General features: G+C 37.0%; 2 protein-coding genes across 2 annotated transcripts in view; one reads left to right on the top strand and one right to left on the bottom strand.

Moving 5' to 3' along the window:
- MYO6 (myosin VI) overlaps positions 1–3,585 on the top strand; it is a 103,007-nt gene extending 99,422 nt beyond the window's left edge. The window contains exon 35 of the mRNA XM_053938789.1: positions 198–3,585. Coding sequence (XP_053794764.1) covers positions 198–397 — 200 coding nt within the window. The 3' untranslated portion in view covers positions 398–3,585. The remainder of the gene's footprint in view (positions 1–197) is intronic.
- Positions 3,586–8,221: 4,636 nt separating this feature from the next.
- IMPG1 (interphotoreceptor matrix proteoglycan 1) overlaps positions 8,222–23,961 on the bottom strand; it is a 51,260-nt gene continuing 35,520 nt past the window's right edge. The window contains exons 13-18 of the mRNA XM_053939201.1: positions 14,853–15,418; positions 13,853–14,072; positions 10,763–10,973; positions 8,841–9,017; positions 8,560–8,741; positions 8,222–8,253 (exon numbers count right to left, since the gene is read on the bottom strand). Of these exons, the coding sequence (XP_053795176.1) occupies positions 8,222–8,253; positions 8,560–8,741; positions 8,841–9,017; positions 10,763–10,973; positions 13,853–14,072; positions 14,853–15,418 (1,388 nt within the window). The remainder of the gene's footprint in view (positions 8,254–8,559; positions 8,742–8,840; positions 9,018–10,762; positions 10,974–13,852; positions 14,073–14,852; positions 15,419–23,961) is intronic.

Below are 23,961 nucleotides of genomic sequence, written 5' to 3'. Positions count from 1 at the left end.
CTTCTTTAGTGTTCTCTGTGTAACAAAAAAACAGGAAACTGAAAAATGCCTGTATCTGAGGACTTCCTCATAAGCTCTGAAGTCTACTAGCAAACCAGATCTACAGAGAGGAAATATAATTAACAAGGATCTATTTTTTATTGATGGGACCTTTGAATTATGTAAAATATGTTTTCTTTTTCCCTTTACCGTTTCAGGTAAGGATGATATGGATATGTGTGAGCTTAATCTTGAAGAGACTGGCTTGACCCGAAAGCGAGGTGCTGAAATTTTACCGAGACAGTTTGAAGAAATTTGGGAACGCTGTGGAGGCATCCAGTATCTCCAAAACGCGATTGCAAGCAGACAAGCTCGCCCTACCTACGCTACGGCGATGCTGCAGAACCTGTTGAAATAACTGGGCAGTCGGCACAGGAGCCCTCGAGATGAGAACCGTGCCCATGATACAAAGGGAAGAGTTCCTCTGTGCTACAGGGGACCTAAACATTCTGTAATCAGAGTAGAGATGTTTAATATAAAGTGAACAGATTTTATTAATCATGTGGTTTGTTAATTTGTACTTCATGATGTTTAATTTGTGTAGTGAACTTTACTAGGTATGAGGACCCTGAAGAAACTTCAGTCATTGTAGTTTGCTGCATTTTTGTTTTTATGTTGCATTTTCTTTAACAGTTTCTGTTATAACTCTTAACACTTTTAAGCAATCTGTCTGTACTTGGGTACATACTGCAAAGAACTGCACTGCAACCACCTTTTTATAAGATTCCTTCTTTAAAACACTGAGTAGTTGGCTTCAAGTGGTGGCCTAGAAAATAGAATATAATATTTCTAATGACTGGAATTGTGAGGCCTTAGCTTTGACTTCTGTTACGGAGAAGTTGGAGTATACTTTTATATAATCTGAGACATTTTATGTCCTGATTTGCAAACCGATTAGTGTCTGTAATTAATGATTTTTGTTTTTCCAGAACCTGGAGGGAAATCCTCCTTGAGAGGAGACTTGAGACCTATAAGCCCCTGTTTAATGCATTCTCTGTTTTGGTTTAAGAGAAATGGTTTTCTGTATATTCCAAGAAAAACATTCATATACGTCAAAATAGTATAATATTGGAGGTCCTCAGAGGATGTACTGCTCTTTAGGGCTTATACCACTTCTCTCGTAGATTCTTTTTTTTTTTTTTTCTCTTTAGTACAAATTTGCTTTAGATTTTATTTTTCTGACCACATTTCTACTAGCAATTCTTGGACAGTTTGTTTAGCCAGGTAGTGTAATTTCAACATATTACACAAAATTGTATCTGAAGGTATATAAGATTAAGGATAGCATTAAGGGAAATATGTTCAGCTTTTTGCTGGCAGTATAACTTAACTGAATATTGAGGCCTGAGCCTCAGAAATCCTCTTTTTTTAACTGTAACAAGATATACAAGGTCTGTAACTTTTGCTAGACTGTGTAAAAAATTGGTCCAATAACAGAATGCATCTCTATACTATATGCTGATGAAATAGCTACAATTTTTAGTGTACTGGAATATCATAATGATTTGGATGCTGAGCTGTATATTAATCTCCTCTATCAAGCTTCATAGCTTGTAACAGTTCCTTTATTAAGCTGTCTGTTTGGGGAGTTTTTGTGGGTGGGAATCATTAATTTCATACAGTTAAAAGACACATCTCTTTCACTTATGTGAACATTGCTTTACCTTGCTGACCATTATTTCAACAAATTAAACATGACCATTTGTTATCTCTCTGATAAAAACCCAAAATATAAGTAGCTTGATGTCCAATTACATAGCCTGATTTAAAAATGAATTTTTGCCCTTTTTAATTGACAGTTTGCTTACAGTATAAAATAATTTCCACACTCCTTACTGAGCATGAAACCTCTTGGAAACTTTAAATGCATAAATATACTTAATATTCGAGAGGGGTGGTTCTGTAGCACAGAGAAAGCTCCTTGCTGACCTTAGACTGTGGTTGCGTGCCACAGTCTGCTGTTGTTATAAATGCACTCCTTATGGGAATAATGTGGAGATATTCAAGTGGTATTTAACCCTCTACACATCCACTGTGTCAGGGAATCTCAGCTTCTACTGCAGACACACTCTACTTCCTGGTCATGTGATTGCAAATTTTACCCAAATTCTTCACTGAACAGTCATTTTTGGCTGGAAGATGAAAGGAGAAGTGCATCAGACTGCAGGCTGGAAAGTTGTGTGCAAACCTGTACAGTGTTGCGTGAGTTTAAAGGTGCAGCTTATGAAATTGGGATTACTGGTTTAATGTGTTACTGCATTGGAACCAAAATGTGACAACTTCCAGTCCCCAAACACTTAGCACTGCAAGAAGCTGTGCTTGCTCATGTGATCTAAGGAAGAAAAATCACTGACCTGATCTGTGTTTGTTTCTGTCTGGGTTTACCTGCTTGACTTAGCACATTCCATCTTAGTGTATATATCTTTAAAAATCCTTGGATCTTATGAGACTGAATATTGTAAGCAAAGAACCTCAAATGCTTACATGTGTGGAGGTATGTACACATATATGTGCTTAAATATTTTAGTATGTATGCGTGTAAACATACCTGCAGGGAACTTTAAATACAATTAACTGAATTTTTCCACTCCATTACTTCAGTTATGTCAGGATTTCCTTCACTGGCATTGAAAAGAAAATTTATTTGTCAGAATGGGATGTATGGAAATTTTTCTTTACTAAATGACTAACATATATGAGCTATCATGATAATAAAATGGGCTTTGAAATAGTGGAAGAGCCTCTGGTGGCTGGACATCTCAAATGAGATGCTCCCACCTCCCAGCATTGCTCCAGAAGTATGCCTGAGGGAAGCAGAAGATGCATTCCAGAAATCAGGGTATTCTAGTTTGCACAGTAGCAGGCTGCTTTCCCCCCCCCTTTTTTTTTTCACTCCACACCAAAAGCAGCTTCTGCTCTTAGTTTTACTTATCTTTTTGTGAAACAAAATTAACTTTCAGTTAGTTTCAGATTATTTTTTTTACCTGTCTGGCAATATTTAACTGCATACCAATTGTTTCCATGATCCCTTGTACTGTGTCAGATAATTATAGTTGGTTGATTTGGAGAGGAAATACAAAGTGAGGGGAGAGGGTTGATCTTTAGGACTGTAGGATGACCTGATGCCTATCTAATCTATAATTACAGAGAAAATTATAGAGGTTTTTAAAACACATTGGCTTGGTTCTCTGTGCATTTCATTTAAAAAAATAAAATTCTTCCTGCCTGTCAGTGAAGCTGTCCATTATAGGTGAGTTCTGCCTAAAATGCTCCACAAAACAAAGCATAGGAAGAGAATCACCACACTAAGCTAAATTCCTGACTAGGTGACCCAGGAATATGCATTTTCTTGAGAATGCTACTCTGAAGATCCTAAGGTCATTCAATACTTATCTTTTATCCACTGATAAGATTGTGTTTTTCTTTACCTAGTTGAATCCTCTGGGTTTTTCTTCAAATATCTTTATTTTAAGTATTTAAATGACCTCTCAATACTGTACTGAAAATTAAAAATAAAAAATAAAGACATTACATGTTGAAATCTTACTTGTATCTTCTTACTGTTTTTGTCTTTGAAGAGTTGAAGCATAAGGGTTAATTAAGTTATGAGAAATATAAAAATATTCCTTTGCTGGTTCTGTCTGCTCTTTTTCCATGAGATATTTTTGGTACTTAAATCTACTTTTTAAAGCTTTATTCTAGTAAAGATTTTGTCTTTACTTTCTAAGGTAAGTGTTCCTCCAAAATAACATTCTGATATTAGAAAATTCTGATTTTGTTATCTTAAATCTCATACTTCATTTCTCAGTATTTATTTAAACAAGTATCTTTTTACTTTCAAAACTTTTTAAACATCTATTGCCATCGCTTCCGATTTGCTATGCTGTGTATTGTGCATCCTTTTAATTTTAGTTTGTGTCAGTCAGTGACTGGTGACACCAGCTCTGCTGCTTTGAATGTGTGTGCTGTGGTGGAAGCTTTATGTTTGGGATGGAGATGTGGTATTGCTTTTGTGGGGTTTTGTTTGTTTGTATTCCCCTTAGAGTCTCAGAGAACTTTTTCATCTTAATGGCCAACTCACAGTGGTAGTTTTTAATTTAAAAAGATTTAAGTAATTCATACTTTATTTAGGAAATGCAATTTTGTTTCAGTTTCCTTATTCCTTATGGCTTTTATCTCCAACTGTAACTTTACATCAGTTTTAAAGTAACATGATGAGCTTTAGTGTAATATTAGGTACCACTTCAATTCCCTGTGACATTTTCAAGGAAATAATTTTATTATGTTTTATTGAAATACAAAAGGTTTATGTCCGGCAAATATATTTGGTAATTAATAGTTGAGAGTGATAAATACAATCATGAATAATCATTATTAAAATACACATTTTAAAATTACTTATTTTTTAATCTGGCTATTGATAACTAGTATAAGTTGAAATACACTAAACACATACAAAAATACATTTGTAATGGAAAAAAATGGAATGCTATCAGCATTCTTAATGCATTCTTAGCTTACATGAGCAATAGTGAAAAGCTAGCATTTGTAGGCAAGGATGACTTGCAGTGCCCTGCAAAAAGTACTTTTAAAGTAATTTTATTCTGAAGTGTTACTGTGTAAAAACACATCTTAGGTTTCTTCTTTATTTTTCTTTCCTACTTAGATAAAGAAAGTAAAACCACTATTTCAGCTTAGAAACTCAACCTTGTGTTCTTGGTGCACTGCCTTCATCGTACGCAGTCACCAGTTCCGGTGGTTTTTTTGCAGGCAAACCCGTGCAGTTGTTTGGAATTCGTAAACAGTTCTGAGCGGACTTGAGAAGGGAGACCAAAGTTCAGTCTTTGCTGTGGTAACTGCACGGCACCAAGTAAGAATTGTCACCAGTCAGCTGCTGTCCTGAATACACGGAAGTTTCACATCTGAATGAGGCGTTGTCATCCAGGATTGTCATGAACTTTGTAGAAGCTCAGTTTGAGCTGTAAGTACGACTTCTGGTGTGCACCAAGCAGCAAACCAGTGCCTGAATACAACACTGGTGCAGAGTATAAATAGAGATATGTACTCTAGAAAAAGATACTCAAGGTAAAATAATGCTCCTACTTGAATCAGGATTGTGGATTCATAGTGCATAAATTAATAAGCCTACAGAATACTTAATGGCCACCCGTTGTCTGCTTGAATTTCTCGTACAAAAACTAACAGTAACTTCTCAAAATTATTTGTGTGGATACTGATTCTAAAATATAGGTTCTCATGTGGAATTCTAATTTACTCACTACCAGGAGGATGCTTGTGAATATAAATCTCATGTTCTGGAAAGATGAAACTCCACATACTGGACCTCAGCAAAAAGTTTGAAGTCTTAGGATAACGTGATAGTTTTGCTGTCACCAGAATGAAACAGTTAAGCTTATGTAAAAATGATGTGTTTATTAACAGAAAAATAGGAATCTGATGTTCATAAAAAACCCTTAAAATTAAATCCAACTACTGTGTGATTTGCCATGTGAGCATTCAGGGATGGAATGAAGAAGTTCCCAAATGCTTTTAATGCGGCCTTTGGTCAATGACAGCTCTAATTTCCATTCACCATTTGCATCAGTGGGTGTAAGGAAGGTTAATAAAGGGGTATAGAAATGCACTGAAGCTCCATTGACATTTTTACCAGAATGACTGTAACATACAATATTGAAAAATGTCACTTCTCAGGAAAATCTGTTTCTAGCATTCAGCTCTTAAATAAAACAGTTAAGATGTGTATGCACCAGAAGCTTAATGCATGCATCTTAATAGTGGGGACTTCCTACCAGGCATTTTAGACATGCTCAAAAGGTGCTCAACTCAGTTTCTTTCCTTCAATAAAACTATTTTTTTAAATGTGCACTGATTTTAGAGCCAAAATATTGTATATTTAGGAATCCTTTATTTTTTTTTCCATAGTCATCCTGAAGTCCAATCTTGAATAATGCAGACCTTCTTTCTTGAATACCTATAAGAGAAAGTCTCATAAACCATTTGGAAAGTATTGTTGAATTTGAAAAGGTACTATTTATCTAATATCTAATAGGCAAGGTCATCAAAATAGGTAGTTCATTATAGAAATTGAGCTTTGAGAAGAGAAGGCTTTAGGGAGACATTCCAGTGGCCTTTCAGTATCTACAGGGGGCCCAAGAAGGAGGGACAGAGGCTTTTTGCAAGGTCAGGGAGTGATAGGACTAGAGGGAATGGCTTTAAACTGAAAGAGATTTAGATTAGATGTAAGGAAGAAATTCTTAACTGTGAGGGTGGTGAGGCACTGGAAGAGATTGCCCAGAGAAGTTGTGGATGCCCCATCCCTGGATATGTTAAAGTTGTTAGTTTTTGAATGACTAACTGGGTAAAACTCCACCCAATCAAAACCCCCTCTGATGAGTAAGTTGTGCAATAATTTTCCATGCAGTGGTTCTATAACTAAACTGGAGACATTTTTCATATTTAGGAAGGATTTTAAGGTTATTTTAGCTTCTATTGGAACTTTATGCCTCTTTTAATATATTCCTTTATAAGTACAGAGCTGTACTTACTCTAGATAATACGTCCTAAAAAGCTGTCACTGCTGTCATTACATACTGCAGACCAGAATTTAGATACTGAACTCTCAATTTGGCCTACAAGCTGTAGATAGCCACATCCTGAAAATTCAGTTCAAGTGCCATATTTTATTTTAAAAATTTTAGCCCTGAAGAAGTTTTCTAGATTGTGAAATCAAAGTGCTCCTTTTAGTTTCAGCTAATGAAAGGTTTCATTTTCTTCTGCCATTGACTTTTTTCAAAGCACTAAAAACATGCTGAATCTAAGGGTGATGTAAGCATTCACTGTGAATTTAAGTAACAGTGAAAAATAGCCACATATTTTTTTTTAACCCATTTCAATTTTATGGTTGCTGGATTTCTCACTAAACTAATTTATTTAACTAGATCTTGAGAAGAGCTTTGTCAGTGTACTTTTGACAATTCAAATATTGTTTAGATGACACAGACCTGGTTTTCTTTCACAGATATACCATTTTGTTACTTTAGTAAAATATATAATGCTTTTCTATATAGTATTTTAAGTAGTTTAGCTATTATGAAAGTTTTTTGGTCTACAATTGCCCACAGGCACATTTCTTTTAAGGTGGGTATAAAATACTAATTGCAAACATCTGTGCTCATTCTTTTATGACCAGTGAAGTGAGTTCATTCTTGAGCTTTTCCAAACTGCTACTCCCTGCTGCTTCGTCCATTGCTATCTTTGTCCACGTCTATCTTTGTGTTCCAGTCCTCTCACTTTCAGCTCAGTCTGTAACTGTACTTGAAGAGACCAGACCTGCATATGATGAAGATCAGTGGTAATAAATCTTTCTTTATGATTTCTTTCCTTGTTCCTTTATTTACATAACAACAAACATGTTAGAAGCCCAAGATTCACGTAGTTGATATCCTGTCTTCCAAAATGTCCAGCTAGTGCCAAGGGCACTCCTGTACTGATCTTCCCCACAATAACAATGGGTGCTAACAGCTATAGCAAAACCTTTTTATTCCTAATTGGGCTGTAATTCAGCAAAATGAAAAATGGAAAAGTAAAAGCTTTTTTTTTGGTACCTATCAAGAGGACATACTCAGATACATCAGAAACAGTCTTCCAGACTCAGCTTTTCTCCTTTCTGTCTTTTCTTCCTCCCACAAAGATACAGGGGGTTTCAAGTAGCAAAACTTGAACTAATACTTGAGATATGAGCAGTATTCGGCTCAAATTAGAATTCCTACTTGTCAAACTCTATGTAGCTTAACCAGACTGAGTGATCTGAGATTTTAAGTGAGCTAGTACTGCTATTTAAACCTCTTCTTTGGATTGTGTTTTGTGTTAATTTGTAATTTCAGATATTTCTTCTTCCTTCACCTGTTCCAGTGACTGCCGCATTAGCACATGGTTATACAAAATAGAACTTTGTTGCATAAAAACATTTAAGAAGAAAATGTAGTTGTCATATCAAGCATCAAAAACACCTGAGCTTTTCTTTGTATGAAATTACTACAAAAAGGCTCCCTGGTGACATTAACAATGGGACACAACAGATTTCTAAGGTTCTTGAAAATAGTCACAAACCTTGGTTTTGTCTGGCTGATGCTGGAAACGAAGAATTCCAGAGACTAACTTGTCAGTCTTGGTTTTGTAAACTCATCTGCTGACCTACAAGAGTAAAAAAACAAACCACTAATTACTTATCTAAATGACTAAAAGCACTCAGCTAGGATAGACTGCCAGAGCCATGCAAGAGAGCTGTAAGAAAAGCAGTTCTACAGTCCTGTTGTGAAAACTAGACTGCAGTAAATGTGGAAAGCAATGAATTCATTAGTATTTTCAGTTCTGAAATTGCCAAGCAAGAGAGTAGCTTCAAGTTTGATTTAGTTGTGGAGTTAATACATGAAGGTGAACCTGTTATTTCAGGTGGGGCTGTTTATTGAGGGATGAGAAAGGGATTTCCATGCAGTTTACCTCCAGGCTGAATTGTGTTTTCAAGTTCATGTAATGCTTCGTGATCAAGGATCTCTGAGGAACTGAGACAGGCACTTACACTGCAAGCCGTGTGACAAAAGCTAGATAGGGATTCATCGTGTTCAAAAGCAGGATTAATCCTTACAGCGTTTTCTGAATTGCAGCTGCTGAGGGTAGGACTTCTACAATGCAGAACATTTTTGTTTACGTAAGATTTTAAATTGCAAAAGAAACAAAAGGAATATTTTGAAATGTGAAGGAAAAGATTGTGAGCAGCTTACTGCATATTAGAGTTTCTTTTGCATTTTCTTCTTATCTTAATAATTAAAATGATGAAAAGAAAACCAAGGCTTCCTAAGCCAAGAATGAGAGGTTTAAAAATGAAGGGTTGTATGGGTTCTGGACCAAATTTTGCACAGCGCTGTCCTTGGTAAAGCTGGTGTCTACGTACAGGGCATCTAAAATAAGGAAAGGAAGAGAAAAAAATGTACAGAACTTCAAGACAAAAAAACCTGAGTATCTTAAACAAAAAAGAATGGAAAATCTGCAATGTAATATGAACTCATTATTTCCACTACAAATAATTATGTGTCTGCATGAAAATAATGTGATTGATGATAGGGAAAGATAATATTTTTACATTCAAGAGTGAGTTTTAAATAAAAAGACGCTGACATATTCCTTGCCGACCTACAAATTTTAAGGAAATAATACCTTTAAAATATCTCTGACATATTTCTAGTCCCACAGGTAACATTTGTGGTTTAGAACTTCAAAAGTTCAGGTATGTTTTAAGGAAGTGTCTGAACACAACTTTGAAGCTTATATTCTGTTTAATGGTGATTTCATGCTGGGGAGTAAGGTCTGAAATAAGAGTTCTTCTACAAATAGCAGAATTCTACTCCTCTTTTAAGACAAGGGGAAAGTGAATTTGCATGGAGCACAAGGGCAAATAGAAGGCTATAATTTTCTGTCTGATAGTATAAGTTTGCACAAGCTGTCAGTTTGACACTGGCGGGAATTTGTGACTTGCTATAATTCACAAAAAAATTAATTTATTATTTTTAATACTTTTATAACTCCTCATGATGGTTTGGTATACCTCTACATTCAGGGTTTTTCTGAAGGGGGAAAGAGTTATTTTCCTTAGTGCATCAGTCTTGGAGGAGTAGGTCAGACCCCTTGCTACCTCAGCAAGGTTTTGAAGAGGACCTTTCTAGCTCACAGGCTGATTTCCAATACTAAATGCTGCAGCTGCTCTACTGGGACTCTGAAAGTCAGGAATTTGGCAGTAACTGTGGTGAATTCAATATAATGCCTGTGCCCGTTGAAGAAAAGTAATTTTGGTAGTTGGGTTGTTACCATGAATAATTTGAATAATTTGTCCAGTGGTCTTTTTTTTGGTGTTCTATTCTAAGTAAGGTAAAAGATGTATCATTAATCCAGTCAAAGTATTAAGAGAGAATAAAGAAATGCAAGAATTGTAACTTTATTCTTGCTTATGCACATGGCTGGTCAGCTGCTGTGTGCCAGTCTAGTGTACAGTTTCACGTAATTGTCTAGCTCACATAATTGTCTGAATTGTCTAGTCTTACAACGAGAAGAAACTTGATACTTTTTAAAAGAGACTTAATGTGTTCAAGTACTGTGTAGTTCTCAATATTGACTTAAGATAGTTCCATTTAAAAATCCTTAAGAAATATATTTGCAGTTAGGAAGAGCTGCTAATCTTCAAGTCTTTCCCAGAAATCCCTGAAAGCAGCTTCAGCCTTCATGTGCTTTATTGTGTGGTCTGGAATCACAGTCTGTATGAATAAAGATTTTGTTTTTAATATATCCTAAAAAAATGTAATTTCTTAAAACACTATCATGTAATCAGTAGCAAAACTGTGAATGTGTTATTTCATTTTTCCAAAATGTGTTTGGAAATCTGAAATGAATGTATGCCTTTGTGTGTGTCATCACTGCCAATGATGCTGAATTTCTAATAAAATTCTGAAGCATCTTTAAAAATAACTAGATCATAATGTTCTGTGTATACTAACAGGCAGAAATGGATTTATCCATGATTTACCCATAATCCATGAGATTATTTATACTTCAGAAGGGTATTTGCAGGGTGACTTACAGCATCTGAATGTCTAGCTTTTGGCTTATTAGCATGGTTTATGGGGCTGTTAAGGGAATTCATCAATCTATTTACCTGCAGACTGCTCCTCTTCCTGGCACCAGCTCACACTTGCCACCATTGACACAGAGATGGGGCTGCAGCTCGCACAGGCTCCGGCAGGGCAATCCATCCTGGCTGGCGTAGCCCGGCTTGCAAAGGCAGTCAGCCTCTTTTGTCCACTCGTTCAGTACGCACTCGGAAAACTTGTCACAAGCCATGAATTTGCAGGGGTCTGCCTGATCAGCTGTAAAGGATGGGTAAATCATTAAGTGAAGCATTACCCCAAAGGGCCTTGGCAGGCTTGTGGTAGCCAGAGGAAACAGCTCGTGTTTACTGGCCTGCCACTTGGACGTGCTGATAGGAGGATGTCCTCAAGCATGGACAGACACACAGCCTCTTCCTGTACAGGACACAGCCAGTTCATCTGCACTGATTTACCCCATCTTTGTTAAGCAGGGAGTTTACTTTTATCTCAGTGACAAGGATTTTCACATTTGGATGTTTTTATCCTGTGAGTGCTATCATCATACTCATGGATCCTGTACTACAGCCTTATGTGAGAGCAATGATTTCATCTGTAATTATGTGTTCTTAAACACATCATTTAGGACATGACAGAGGAATGGAATTAAATTATTGAATATTGTACAATACTAAGACCTGCAATGTAGAAATACTGTCATATCCAAAGAATATATTTACAGGCTTTGTAGTGTTGGGTTTTTGTGGGTGTGTGGGATTTTTATTTGTTTGTTTGGGATTTTTTTCTTTGTTTTGTTGTTGCTGTTGTTGCTGTTGTTGTTTTGGGTTTTGTTTCTTTGTTTGTTTGTTTATTGGGTGTTTTTTGTTTACGTTTTTTTTTGTTTTGTGGTATGTTAACATTGGGAAGGCTTGCTTGGTTTTTTGTTTTGTTTTTAAAATATTAGTAAGGAATGCCTCTGTGAGATTAAGGGAAAAGGACCCTGCTAATGTTCATGGGAAGGCCCAAATCAGAGACAGCTGTTACACAAGCCTGCTTTTCCAATCCCATTCTCTGCTTCTTACTAGAAATGAATTTGGAAAAAAAAAATTGTACTGGATATTGCAGCTTGTAGCTGGGATGAGTTTTCTTCTGCAGCTATTTATGCTCTATATACCAGATGCTCAGTAATACTAATTTACATCAAAAATGAGGATTACATTTCTTATAGGAGCACTGGAAATCTCAGACACACACTGAGATACACTTCAGTGGTAGGAATTAATCCATCAGAGCTGATCACTTATAATCCCTCAATAATTTTATGGCTAATTCCTGTTTTGAATTTTTGACTAGTGGGTTTTAGTGTGCACCATTTTCCTTTGCTATATGCAGTGTGCACGTTGGTTTGATGTGTCCTTTGCTCCTGGTCTGGGCATGTGAGCACACGTAAACTCCAACAAGTAGAGCTTGGCTAGAGCATTTGGATGGGCTGAGTTCTTGTGATAATATTTCATCTTCCTTAGCACATATGTGCATCCTTTGTTATATTTTCTGCTTCCACAGTAATGAAAAAAATCAAATCAATTATAAAAATTAATTATTAATTATTAAGTACTAATGAAATATTTTGTGCATGTATTTTGAAAAGTCCTTCTTTATGGTATTGTTTATGATCAGTGCAGTCAGCCCTTTGCAGCTGCTGACTTGATATAGATTTTGCACTGTCAGTTCCCATCCATGTTTCACTTTGGTAGAACATCATTACCACTAGATGGCTCTCAGTTTCACAATAAAGAGGCGTTTGCTTATATTGCCTTAACTTGCTACACAGGTTGGGGTTTATTTTTTTTGTTTATTTTCTGAAATTAAAACGCCCTTGACACACCTGTACTAGAATATACTGGTTTTGTAAACACAATTTCTTCTATTTTGACTCTATACTACTTTATAAGCTTATAAGCCTTGAAAAAGCAGCTCTCTCCACAAAGCTTCTGAAATGAACTCTCTGTTTCCTTGAATTAATGTTGAAATACCACATCAGTAAAGCATATCAGATGAAGATGAAAGATTTAAAAATTTTTCTGAATTTGCATTTTAGGATCTTTCTTATTTTAATTTTTATTTAATGAAAATTTGTTACTAAAGCAGGGAACATATGGCAGCCCAAAGTTCACTCTTTATAATTAACTAATTTGATACTTTATTTATCAAACATCAGTTTATCATGGTTTATTTGAAGGGTAGAATACTGTGATTTTGTTAGCTTTCTTTACCACAAGTTACCTATGCTTTTAGTGGCCACAAAGACATATATAAAACTGGTTAGAAACTGAGTTGTAAATTAATTTTTGTTCCAGAATTGTCATAGATCTGTACATAAAAAGACAGCTTAACCGAAACTCCTTGAGACATCTGCATACCTTTGCTATTGTTCTTCCCCATGCCAATGAAATTAAATTCAACCCTGAAATAATTACCAGAGCCTGAAAATAGATTCAGGCTTCAATTTTATAGAACAGTGTAGTTTTTGAAAACACTAAGTTTTGGACGTAAGAATAGTGTGCAGAGGTGTAGTTACTGACTTTCTACTGTTTAGCAAAGACTACAAACTTATTTGAAAGATATAAATCCAGAGGGATTCTAGAATTACAAATCTATGGAGTACTACATAAAGTCATGCCCAATTAGTGAGTATCTGTAGAATCCAATTATTCCTACATATTGTCTCCTTTTGTTTTGAATGCTGTATCCCTTTAAAAAAAAGATCTAACGATGCTCTAAACCATGGTTTGCTTACAACATTGCAATAATCTTCAGAAATTATGTTTCCATACTCCAGTGCAAGACCTGCAAACTGCATATGAGCATTTCTTATACCTGTCTTCACCCAGTACTTACTTATTCTAGAGATCAGTCTGTCTCTGAAAAGCAGCTAGTGAACGTGCACAACCCAACAGCTCCACCCAGCTTTTCATTACAGTATGAAAATACATCTGCAGAGAATTTGCAACATCTTTTTTTGTCTTATTACCCCCTGTCACTGGGAGGATATTGCTAATGTGGTTATTTCCAAGACAGTCATACTTCTGAAGCTGTAACAGTCTGAAAATGATTGTCTGCTTAGTTTTGATTTAGCACATACATTAGTAATGCAACCTTACCTGGCTCAATATCCAGGGAATAGCTGTCAATCTCCAAATTGAGGTGTTGGGCTGCAGCATCACAGAAGTCTTCCAAAACACAGTGTACTGCTTCTGTGATATTGTATGGCACTGTCTTGGCAAATTTCATTTTGCTGTTCACAATCACACTTCCGTTCCTGAAGTTGAGAATTTCCAAGTGCTTAAAACCTGTAAGGTTGGACTGAAGGTATGGAAGTAACTGCAAAACAGAAATTTGCTTTTATTTTAACTTACTGTCAGTGTCTACCTGCTATTAATTTCTCTTATAGTCAATTTTCATTATCAAGTATACACATCACAGATTTATTTCCCTGCATTTAATACAATTGTTAAGCTCCATGAACAAATTAACTTTTCTGTTTAGCAGTATCTTTTTCTGGATTTCTGCTCTTTTCTCAATAATGTATTGAGATGGATGGGCAGCAATTTCCCCTGTAATGAAATGCATAGCAGATGGGAAGTTTATTCATCTGGAAGAGAAAAAAATTACCTCACTCAAAAGCCAACTTTAATTATTTTCAAACATTCAGTCCAGGAAGGTTAGGGCATAGTATAACAGGCATGTTTTAGCTGAGCTGACCTGTGCCCTATTGTACCAACAGAGAAAATCCATATCTAATCACAGTCTATGCTAGGATATATTTTTAAAAGCCTATTTTTAAATGCAGCAAGCAGACACAAGTCTCAGATATAATCAGCACTGTTGACGTGGATCTAAGAAAAAGCCAAATAAATGACATGCTAGGCATATATCTGGGTTCTCTTGATCAAGTAAAATCTTTCATCACTGACTTCATAAACCCTGTCTTCAGACTTTAAGAGCATCTCAGGCTTATGGAGCCTTTAAAATACAGCTTATCAGACTGAACTGTAGGAGGGTTTAGTATTTTATTATATTATAAAATACTGTGCACTTCACTGTATTCCTTTAAACTGCACCCAACTACCACACATGCTGTTCAAGTTGATTCTCACCCACCAATTGCATGAACTGTTGTTCCAGTGCTTTGTACTCTGTCGAGCTCCTGTTGAAGAGGTCGTCAGAGAAGTGCATGTTGGTTACCCTGAGGCTGAAGAAAACCACGAGCTCTTTGCCTTTGGCTGCAGTTGTCATGGAGCTGGTAGTGACATACTTGAGCACCGGCGCAGGGGTGGTTTCTGCAGGCTCCGTGGTCAGCACTGGGATGTAGCCACTGCCCTGCTCCCCTTCGTCCGGCGCGGCCGTGCTCACCGCGCCGATCTGATCCAGCTCGGCAGCGATGTCCTGCACCCCCGTCCCGGTGCCATCCGCAGGAACGCCCTCGGGGGCTGGCACTGAGGGACCTGGTAACTCAAGGGACTGCTCGATGATCTCAGAGGGGCTGTAGGACGGGCTGGTGGCTGCAGGCAGCGGTGCTATTGATGGCAGCACATCTGTAATAACAGCTCCAGGCTGCACAGTGGAGACATCACTTGGACCAGTAAAGAAAGGCAACCTTCCATAAGTGCTGGCTGTAACAAAGATGTCATCACCTGATGATTCTGGTTCTTCCATGATCTTAACTGCTGCATGAAAACACGATTAAACCAAATTAGCTACGCTGAAAAGCAAGCATAAAAAACATCAAGCATGGAAAAAAAAACATGTATATGGTATTTCCACTGAAGCATTTTTAACAATAAGTTTGACAGTATCTAAATGTGAAAATGTTAACGCCATCACCAAGAAGGTCTACTGGAACAAAATACCTCATACACATGTTTGAGTGGTGGGATTTCTGCAGGTTCTGTGTTTAATAGTTATGTTTGGCAAGTATTTCCTGAATCTCTAAAGCACATTCTTGTTCTGAGGGTACATAATCACACTGTCAGTTTATATTGTCTGAAAAGGGAGATTGGAGCTTTGAGCTCTCTGCTTGGAACACTTGTATGCCAGAGTCATTCTGCTTCCCTCTTCAAAAAGTTAAAGCTATTATTTGCCAGTTATCATAAAACATGATTACAAAAACAACACAGCCACTCCAGATGCAAACTGTGTCAATTTACCCAAAAGACAAGAGCAGCAATGAAAAAATATTCACCTTAAGAAGCCATCTACTGCACCTGAAGCAGAATTTTTATGATATTCCCATCAGGTCTTGGCATGGATCTAGGATATGTGATAACTGTAGCTGAAATCCAAATCTAAAGTGTCACGAATGTGACTCTCTGAATTCAGCTTGCAGCTACCTGCCCACAATGACTTCACAATAAATGATGTCGTCCACCAAGCCACCTGCCCAAACTTTGTCCTTTTCCAGTGATATACCATTCTTCATGTGGAACTTTTAGCAACCCCCTTCAGGCAAAAACACTTATCAGCAGTAAGGAAAGAAATTTTTCTTCCACTGATGAACTCTTCCTTTCCCTACATCCTAATTTCCTCCCAGTGGCCAATAAAAATATGAAAAGAGAGCAAAGTTTTGCATTGGGAATAGCCTTGACTGAATGAGGTGGCAATTGTCCAGCCACCTCATTTCAATAAAAGCTTCAGATGCTCTTCTCTCGCCACGTTCTCATGTTTCTTGTATGATTAAGGATACGGACAGATTAGAAAAGCAAAGCCTAGTGATGTTCTCTGTTTACAAAGCTCTTGCTATTACTTGTTATGCTGATAAGGAGTGAGAGTCAGTTAAGTCAGAACTTATCAGTTAAGAGAACTCAGAACAGCTTTGCTAGCATTAGTGCTTGAGGCATTAATGCAGGATGATCTACTGATGGGATGAGCCTGCAGCTCCACAGACATCTCTCTCAAGATGATCTCAGCACAAGAGCACACACTCGAGCACACACCATTGTGATAGCATTTGTTAGGCAGATTATATTTTAGAAAGATAACTACAGGGGAAAGATGTACTGAAGTGGCTTTGAAATTGCAGCAAATTTGAAGCAGAAATACACAGCCATATATATATATATTGCATGCCTGACATGTAGCTGTGTATATATATACATATGGTCTATACATAGAGTATAAAGGTCTTCTGGCATCCTCTTATTACAGGCAAAGTAACTTAAAAGGCTTTGAGGGCATACCAAGAAGATCTCTGAGCATGTATCACCTGTTTTCATAAGCTGCAAGTTCTTAGCAATCACTGTGTCTCCAACTGAAAGAGACAGAGAGCAAGTGACCCAATGTGTTGTTTCCTGTTAGTAAATGGGCTCACATCAAGGGCTGCTGGGCACCTACTGTGGCACAGCACCAGTCTCAAAGCCAGGGATCACTGACCTGTTTGTCTAACAGGTGTCGCGTTACTGCTGCAAGACTTGCCTACACAAGTGACATGTTGAAATCAGCAGTACAATGATTTGCAGCTGGTTTTACCAAAATTTTCCTCTGCCTACACAAGGCTTCAATAAAACACAATCCTAAGGAGTTAGGAACTATGGATGAAACAGAGAAGATCTAGACATTTCATTGAATCAAAGAATAGTTTGGGTTGGAAAGGAACCAAAGCACTACCTAGTCCAAAACCCCTGCCATGGGGAGGGACACCTTCCACTACACCGGCTTGCTCAAGGCTACATCCAACCTGGTCTTGAACTTCCAGGGATGGGGCATTCACAACTTGCCTGGGTAACCTGTTCCAGTGCCTCACCACCCTCACAGTATAGAATTTCTTCCTAATATCTAACCTAAATCTACATTATTTCTGTTTAAAGCCATTCTCCCTTGTCCTGTCACTACATGACTTTGTAAAAGATCCCTGTCCAACTTTCTTGTACACCTCCTTTAGGTACTGGAATGCACAGTAAGGCTCTCCCCAGAGCTTTCTCTTCTTCAGGCTCAACAAGCCCAGCTCTGTCAGCCTGTCTCCATAGGAGAAGGGCTCCTGCCTTCTGACCATCTTCATGGCCCTCCTGTGGACTCCATGATCGTTTTTGTGTTGCGGGGGCCAGAGCTGAACAGAGTACTCCAGGTGGGTTGTGACAAGAGTGGAGTTCAGAACTAAATTACCTCCCTTGACCTCCTAGTCAGTGAAATGAAAAACAAAGTCCCAACTCTTTGCATTTAAAATGTTGGGTTTACGTATAACATCAATATATATTGATTTTAAGACTAGATGTAAAGAAGAGACTTTTTCTTTATTATGAGATTGGTGAAACACTGGAACATGTTGCCCAGAGAGGTGGTGGATGCTGCATCCCTGGAAATGTTGAAGGTCAGATTGAATGGGATTCTGAGCAACCTAATCTAGCTGAAGATGTTCCTGTTTATTGTAAAGGTGTTGAACTAGATGGTCTTTAAAGGTCCTTCCCAATCAAACTTATTCTATGAATCTGTGAGTCCATATGCACATAAAAATATGTATAAAATTTTGCAACAGAACACAAAATACACTTACATTGTTCATCATAAGGGAATTATTTGTGAAACTTCACCAATTTGCTTTGTAGATGAGATTTCCACATCAGAAGGCAGTTATGTTATGAAACCTTTACAAGTACAAACTCGGAAGATTTAGATACTCAGTCTCAGCATATTTCGTTTCAGCATAAAGTTTAGTCTACAGAACTATCATTCAGGTGTAGGGAATCCACAGAGGGCACAAAATAAGACAATGAAATCAAATATACTCCCAGAGTAACCACATTGAAGGTTAAACAATACAATGGAATTAAAAGCTGATGTCTGCAATAAAAACTGCAACTCAAGTTTCAGCCACCTCTTACCTTCCCACAAAGTTGTTCACTGAACTCCCCAGATGTTTTTTTTTTCTACTGCATAGCCAAGGCAGGACAGTATTGTATTGAGAGTGTTATAGCAAAAATTAAACACCCATTGGCAAAGATGTGAAAACACTAAATTAAGAGGCAATTTCCTGTGCCCATTAAGTCTTTGTAAAAGGAGTTTTCCATGTAGACATTTATTCCCTGCTGAAGGAATGAAATACATAGATTTGACTTAGAAAAAAATCAACTGCCTTTCAACAACTTCATTTTAGGTATCTGATTACTTGGTCCTCATATTTTTTTTAAATGAGGAAAATCCTTCTAATTGACCATGAATAAGGAGTAATTGTTTGGGAAAGGTCAAATTGACATGAGACATGTTCCTAGTGGGTTTGCATTAATGAGCAGGCCCAGAATGTTATACATTAAGAGGTCCTGGCATTTTCTTTCATTCATGTGCATAATAAGCACTGACATCTTTTCCAAGTCCACTGGTGGGTATTCTGTACATGTCCCGAATATGAAATTTACAGTGCTACAATGTCTATGTATATATTTGCATACTTGCTGGCTGAAAGAAATAACAAAAGAAGGGAAAATTCTGCAGTTAAGAGATTGGCTCATAACACAGGGTAAGAATCACCTCGTGTGCAGCTCTGCTGATACCAATACCAGATGGATACAGAAGGTAGCTGCATTCAAATTTCCATACTTTGTTGGTGCCTGAAATGTCACTAAATCCCTGGACGCAGACTGCTGTGTACAGACAAAGTGCTGCATTTATGTTCAAGGCCTTTAATTTTTAACTAGGGCACAAGTAATATGAGGATTAATAGAATTAAGAGAAGAGGATCGTTAACCTCATGTGTCACAACAAGTGTCTCTCAACACATGATTACTGATTACATTCATCTTTCTAACTAAAGCCAAGCTAAAAGAACCACAATGATCTAAGACTGTCATTCTGTCTGCCTGTATGGACCCTCCAGAAGCGAGGTTCAATGTCCATTAAATCCATAGAACTCTTTCTCCACTGACTCCAGGGAACCTGAGTTCACTGGGAATGCACACCATCTCTCCTCCATCTTCCAGTCCTAAAAACTCTTTTCCCTATTAACTTTTTTCCATAGCATTCACACTGGAGCTCTTTGAATAGTCTAACTTTTCACAGGACAGCCTGAGAATGCAGCTCTAGCTCTGCTACTCACTCCAGTACTGTGGTGTTCTGTTTAACTTATAGAAGCCTTCATCTTATTTTGAAAAATTCCATACCTTGCAGCTGTGTTTCATTATCAGTGTTCTCAACATCAAAGATAAATGTCTTTCTCACATGATGTCACAAGAAGAGTATTTTCTGTCTTAATAAAGACATTTTCTATCTTAATAAAATACTGCTTAGTAATGCATTATTCTCAGGACTATTCACTTCTACCTGACACTGAAAACTTAAAGAGTAAGATAAAATTTATGAAATCAAGACCTGAAAATCTAAACTGCTACAGAATTCAGGGCACTGAGCAACCAAATCTTACTAATCCTGTCTATGTTCATTATGAACAAAGAATGCTTCTTTAGCTATCTCCACACAGGTATCAAGGCCAACCTTCTGTTCAGTACCAGACAATCCTGTCTTACTGACTTTCCTGCTTAGCTAAGTAATTTGTGAAGGGCCACGGACTGTGTGTTTGATTTGGGATGTGTTATGGCATTGCCCTCATCTCATTGGGATCTTTACCTGAATTCTTTTTGGGAGGTCAGTAGTATTATTTACTCCTGCAGTGACTGAAGAAATAAAAACAAAAGAACTCTTCACTTGTTCCAATGCATAAAGATTAAGAGCAAACCATTAAGAAAAAAGCCAAACCCTGACTGCTTTTATTGCTCTGCAACTTTTCCCTCACAGTAGCCAAGTCTGCCCGAGAGCAGCAGAATGATGCACTTCACTAGTCTGACTGTCCATAAACATTTCACTGGTGCAAGTCAGCCAGTCTTACTCAACTCACACAGAATTTTCAGTACAGGTGAAGAATTCTCTTTACAGAATGCCTGAAGGTCAGTATTTTGATTGAACCATCTGTCCTTGGGAAATGGAAGCTCCCCTAGACTTTATGGAAGTCAGTCTGTTGCAGAGGGGAGTCACATCTGCCTTTAACAATTTCATATTTGGTCACTGTACCTGTAAAAGCCCTCTGAAATATCAGTTTCTTGTGGGATTAAAAATTCATTCTTTCTTTGATTACCATTTTCACATGCATAGCATGGCTGAAGGTAGTAATTCAGCTTGCTATTTGCTGTTTTATAAAGGACTTCTGTTACTTCAATTACAAGTTTCCTGAAAAAGACTCTTTCTGTAAAGTTTTGAAATAATGAAATCAATAAACTTATTTTTTTTTAATTTTTGACTTCAAGTTAATAATTTAAGTACAACAGGTGGAGATACAACAGCAAACTATTAACTGAGCAATCTTACTTTATAGACCTGTATCAAATTCATATGCTGAGAAACCTGATGTTGAACCTTAACAACTGTCTTTGGCATTCTCATGTTTCAGCAGTTTTAGAAGGTTAAGCATTTCAGAAACACAGATATAATTCAAACAATACAGGAATAGCTGGTGTTGAAAGGATACCCAAAATTCTGAGTAGAATACAAGAATATTATATTATACAGAAAGGTGAGGTGTATAATCAGATACCTTGTATGGACAGTAGGTCAGTGGTAGGTTATTTCCATAATGTGACAAGTCACTTTCACCATTTACAGAACCTTTTACCTCTTCTGCTACTGAGATTGCCAGATAAAATTACATACTAGCACTCAAGCACTCTGAAAGTCAGTTTTCTGAGTAAAGTCCTTGCTAAAAAACTATGCAACCAAGATTAAAATGCTCTTGTGAAGTAAGGGGATTTGTAAGTACATTTACATAAAAACATGTCAAAAATGCCAGGGGTACCATGGCTGTTTTGTATTGTAAGATATTTTGTATTGAAGTTCTGCACTATGTGCTACCACAGTAATAACATATTAAATATATATTAAGCCAGAAAGGTACCATGCTAATCTTGGAAGCAAACCCAAGCAGCAGTGAATTTGCAAAGAGAAATGCACTTCTACCAAGGAATAGAATCAAAACCAAATCAGAAAACTCTTGCTTAAAACAATAGCTTCAGGAGGATTTAACATCTCTTATTCCTACTGTTGAATGTTCTCAATAAAATTTGATAAATTTCTTTCATTATTTTAAAATAATGAGATCTATGTGAAAACAGCCTGGATCTTAACAAATACCAGGAAACATAAAGAGACATCCATCTAAATGTTGCAAACATTGCTGTATGACACTGTAAGAGTTTTAGAGCACCCCAAACGGAGAACCTGGAATATTCTTTTTGATTTATTTTATTTTGGAATGTTTGGAAACAAAATCTGACAAGTTGCAATGCTTATCTTTCAGAGTTTAAAGTGCTCTCAAAATTTCTGCTCATTTTCTCTATTTTTCTCAACTGTGCAACAGGAAAAAATCAGAGCAAATTTTTGTAGAGGATGGGACCATCAGACATTTTTGTGGTATCAAAGTTTATTAGTTTACAAAATGGTAAAAACAAAAAACAAAAGTTACATGGTACAATTCAAGTAATATGTTGACCAAGGACCTAAAACAGAAAAGAAAAACATGAAATTAGAAAATTAAAACCAGTGGTTCTCTTAAAATTTCATCAACAGATGAGCACTTTAAGACTTGCCAAGAAAAATGAAAACACTGAACATACGTTTTCCCCCCCTTGTACTATGTAGTCACTTATTTGAGAAAACAGTTCATGGAATGAAAGTTATAGAATGAGGAGTGTTTTGGTCTTCTAAATTGTGCCTTGGATGTAGGTTGATTTTTTTGCAAAGTTTTGAAATGGAAAATGTGACTCCATGAGAGAGATAAAAGGAGATATTTAAGAGGGAAGATCCTTCTGGCTTTATGTTTCATTGTAGGAATACATTTCAATCTCACTGATAGTGAAAAGGACTTTGGGCCAGATGCCTTAGTGCAGACTTGGCTTGTTAAACGCACCCATCATGCTTGGATTGTGGACCTGAGGAGCCCAGACCAGCCAGAGCACTGTTGTCAGGAGGTAGGAAGAATGCTGAATGTTAAACCCACAGTGCAGTAAAATTGTCCTTACAGCCATTAGCCTCAGGTTTGTGTGCAATCCCTCAAGAGACCTTCCTTCACTGGGGTGCAGAAGTCTTATGCCATAAGTTAATTTTTCACAAAATGACAATTAAATAAACATCTGGGATTGTTCTCACATAAAATGACTGGATTAAGGTACATGAGTTTCATTTAACTTTTCCAATTTTTGTTGAGTAGCAGAGACAATACAAAGATGAAACATTGTTACTCTAACTGCTCATGGAACTTACAGATATATTGGGAAGCTAAAAACAGGGAAAAAAAACCTAATGGGCTGTCCATAAAATATTCTCTTCGCTCCCCCTGAAAGAACTACTAAGTATTACTAACACTAACCTTCAGTCCATAGTTTTTAAATGAATTGTTAATAAAAGGGCAAAACCTCCTTTTAACCAGCCGGGGGAAAAAAATCATTATTTTTTGTAACTGCAGCTGATGCTGACTCTATTCTCTTCTACCCTGCCACATATCACCATTGAAATCATCTTCCTTGATGCTTTCAGGCATGCATTCTCCTCAAGCCACACTACTTTTTTAAAAAATTATTATTATTCAATCTTTGCAGTATCATGTAGGCATATTGTGAAGTTCTTCAAGATTTATTCAGCATAATTTTGATTTTTATTGTTTCACTTTGAAGTGTCAGTGTCTGATTCTGAAATGGTGACGAAGATACAGGGATAGCTAGGTGTAGATATAGATGGTATAGAACAGGGACGAGAATGGAACTTTGAGCTTATTTTAATTATTTAAGACAAGTTTAACCAGGGCTTCAGTTGCTGCTCTAGGCTACATATACATTTAGGAGTAAGGACTGAAATGTGTTAAAATATTTTCCCACTTCATTCCTTTCAATCTCTAGAAAGAAAAATTAGAACTATGGCAACTGTTACGGGAAGATGGACCTTAGGAACTGAAATCCTCAGCTATGAAGATGCCATTCATGAATAATGCTTTTTTTTTTTCTTTCTCAGTCAATCCCAGCAGGCTTTTCTGTGCCAGTAGTTCCCTGCTCCAACTCTGCTTGAAAGCCCATTATTCCAAACTGCATGGCAGTAAAGGTGGTTATTAAAGGAATGTTTGACCCTGTATAAAATTTTGACTGTAAAACTTTACACCACTGTTTGGCACCACTATTCTACAAATATTGTATACTACAATAATTTAATTTTAAAAAGTCTACCAACTGGGGAGGAATGAAAGAGAAGG

This window comes from Vidua chalybeata, chromosome 3 (assembly GCF_026979565.1).
Source record: "Vidua chalybeata isolate OUT-0048 chromosome 3, bVidCha1 merged haplotype, whole genome shotgun sequence".
Classification (NCBI taxonomy): Eukaryota; Metazoa; Chordata; class Aves; order Passeriformes; family Viduidae; genus Vidua; species Vidua chalybeata.
This window is presented reverse-complemented; position numbering and strand designations above follow the sequence as displayed.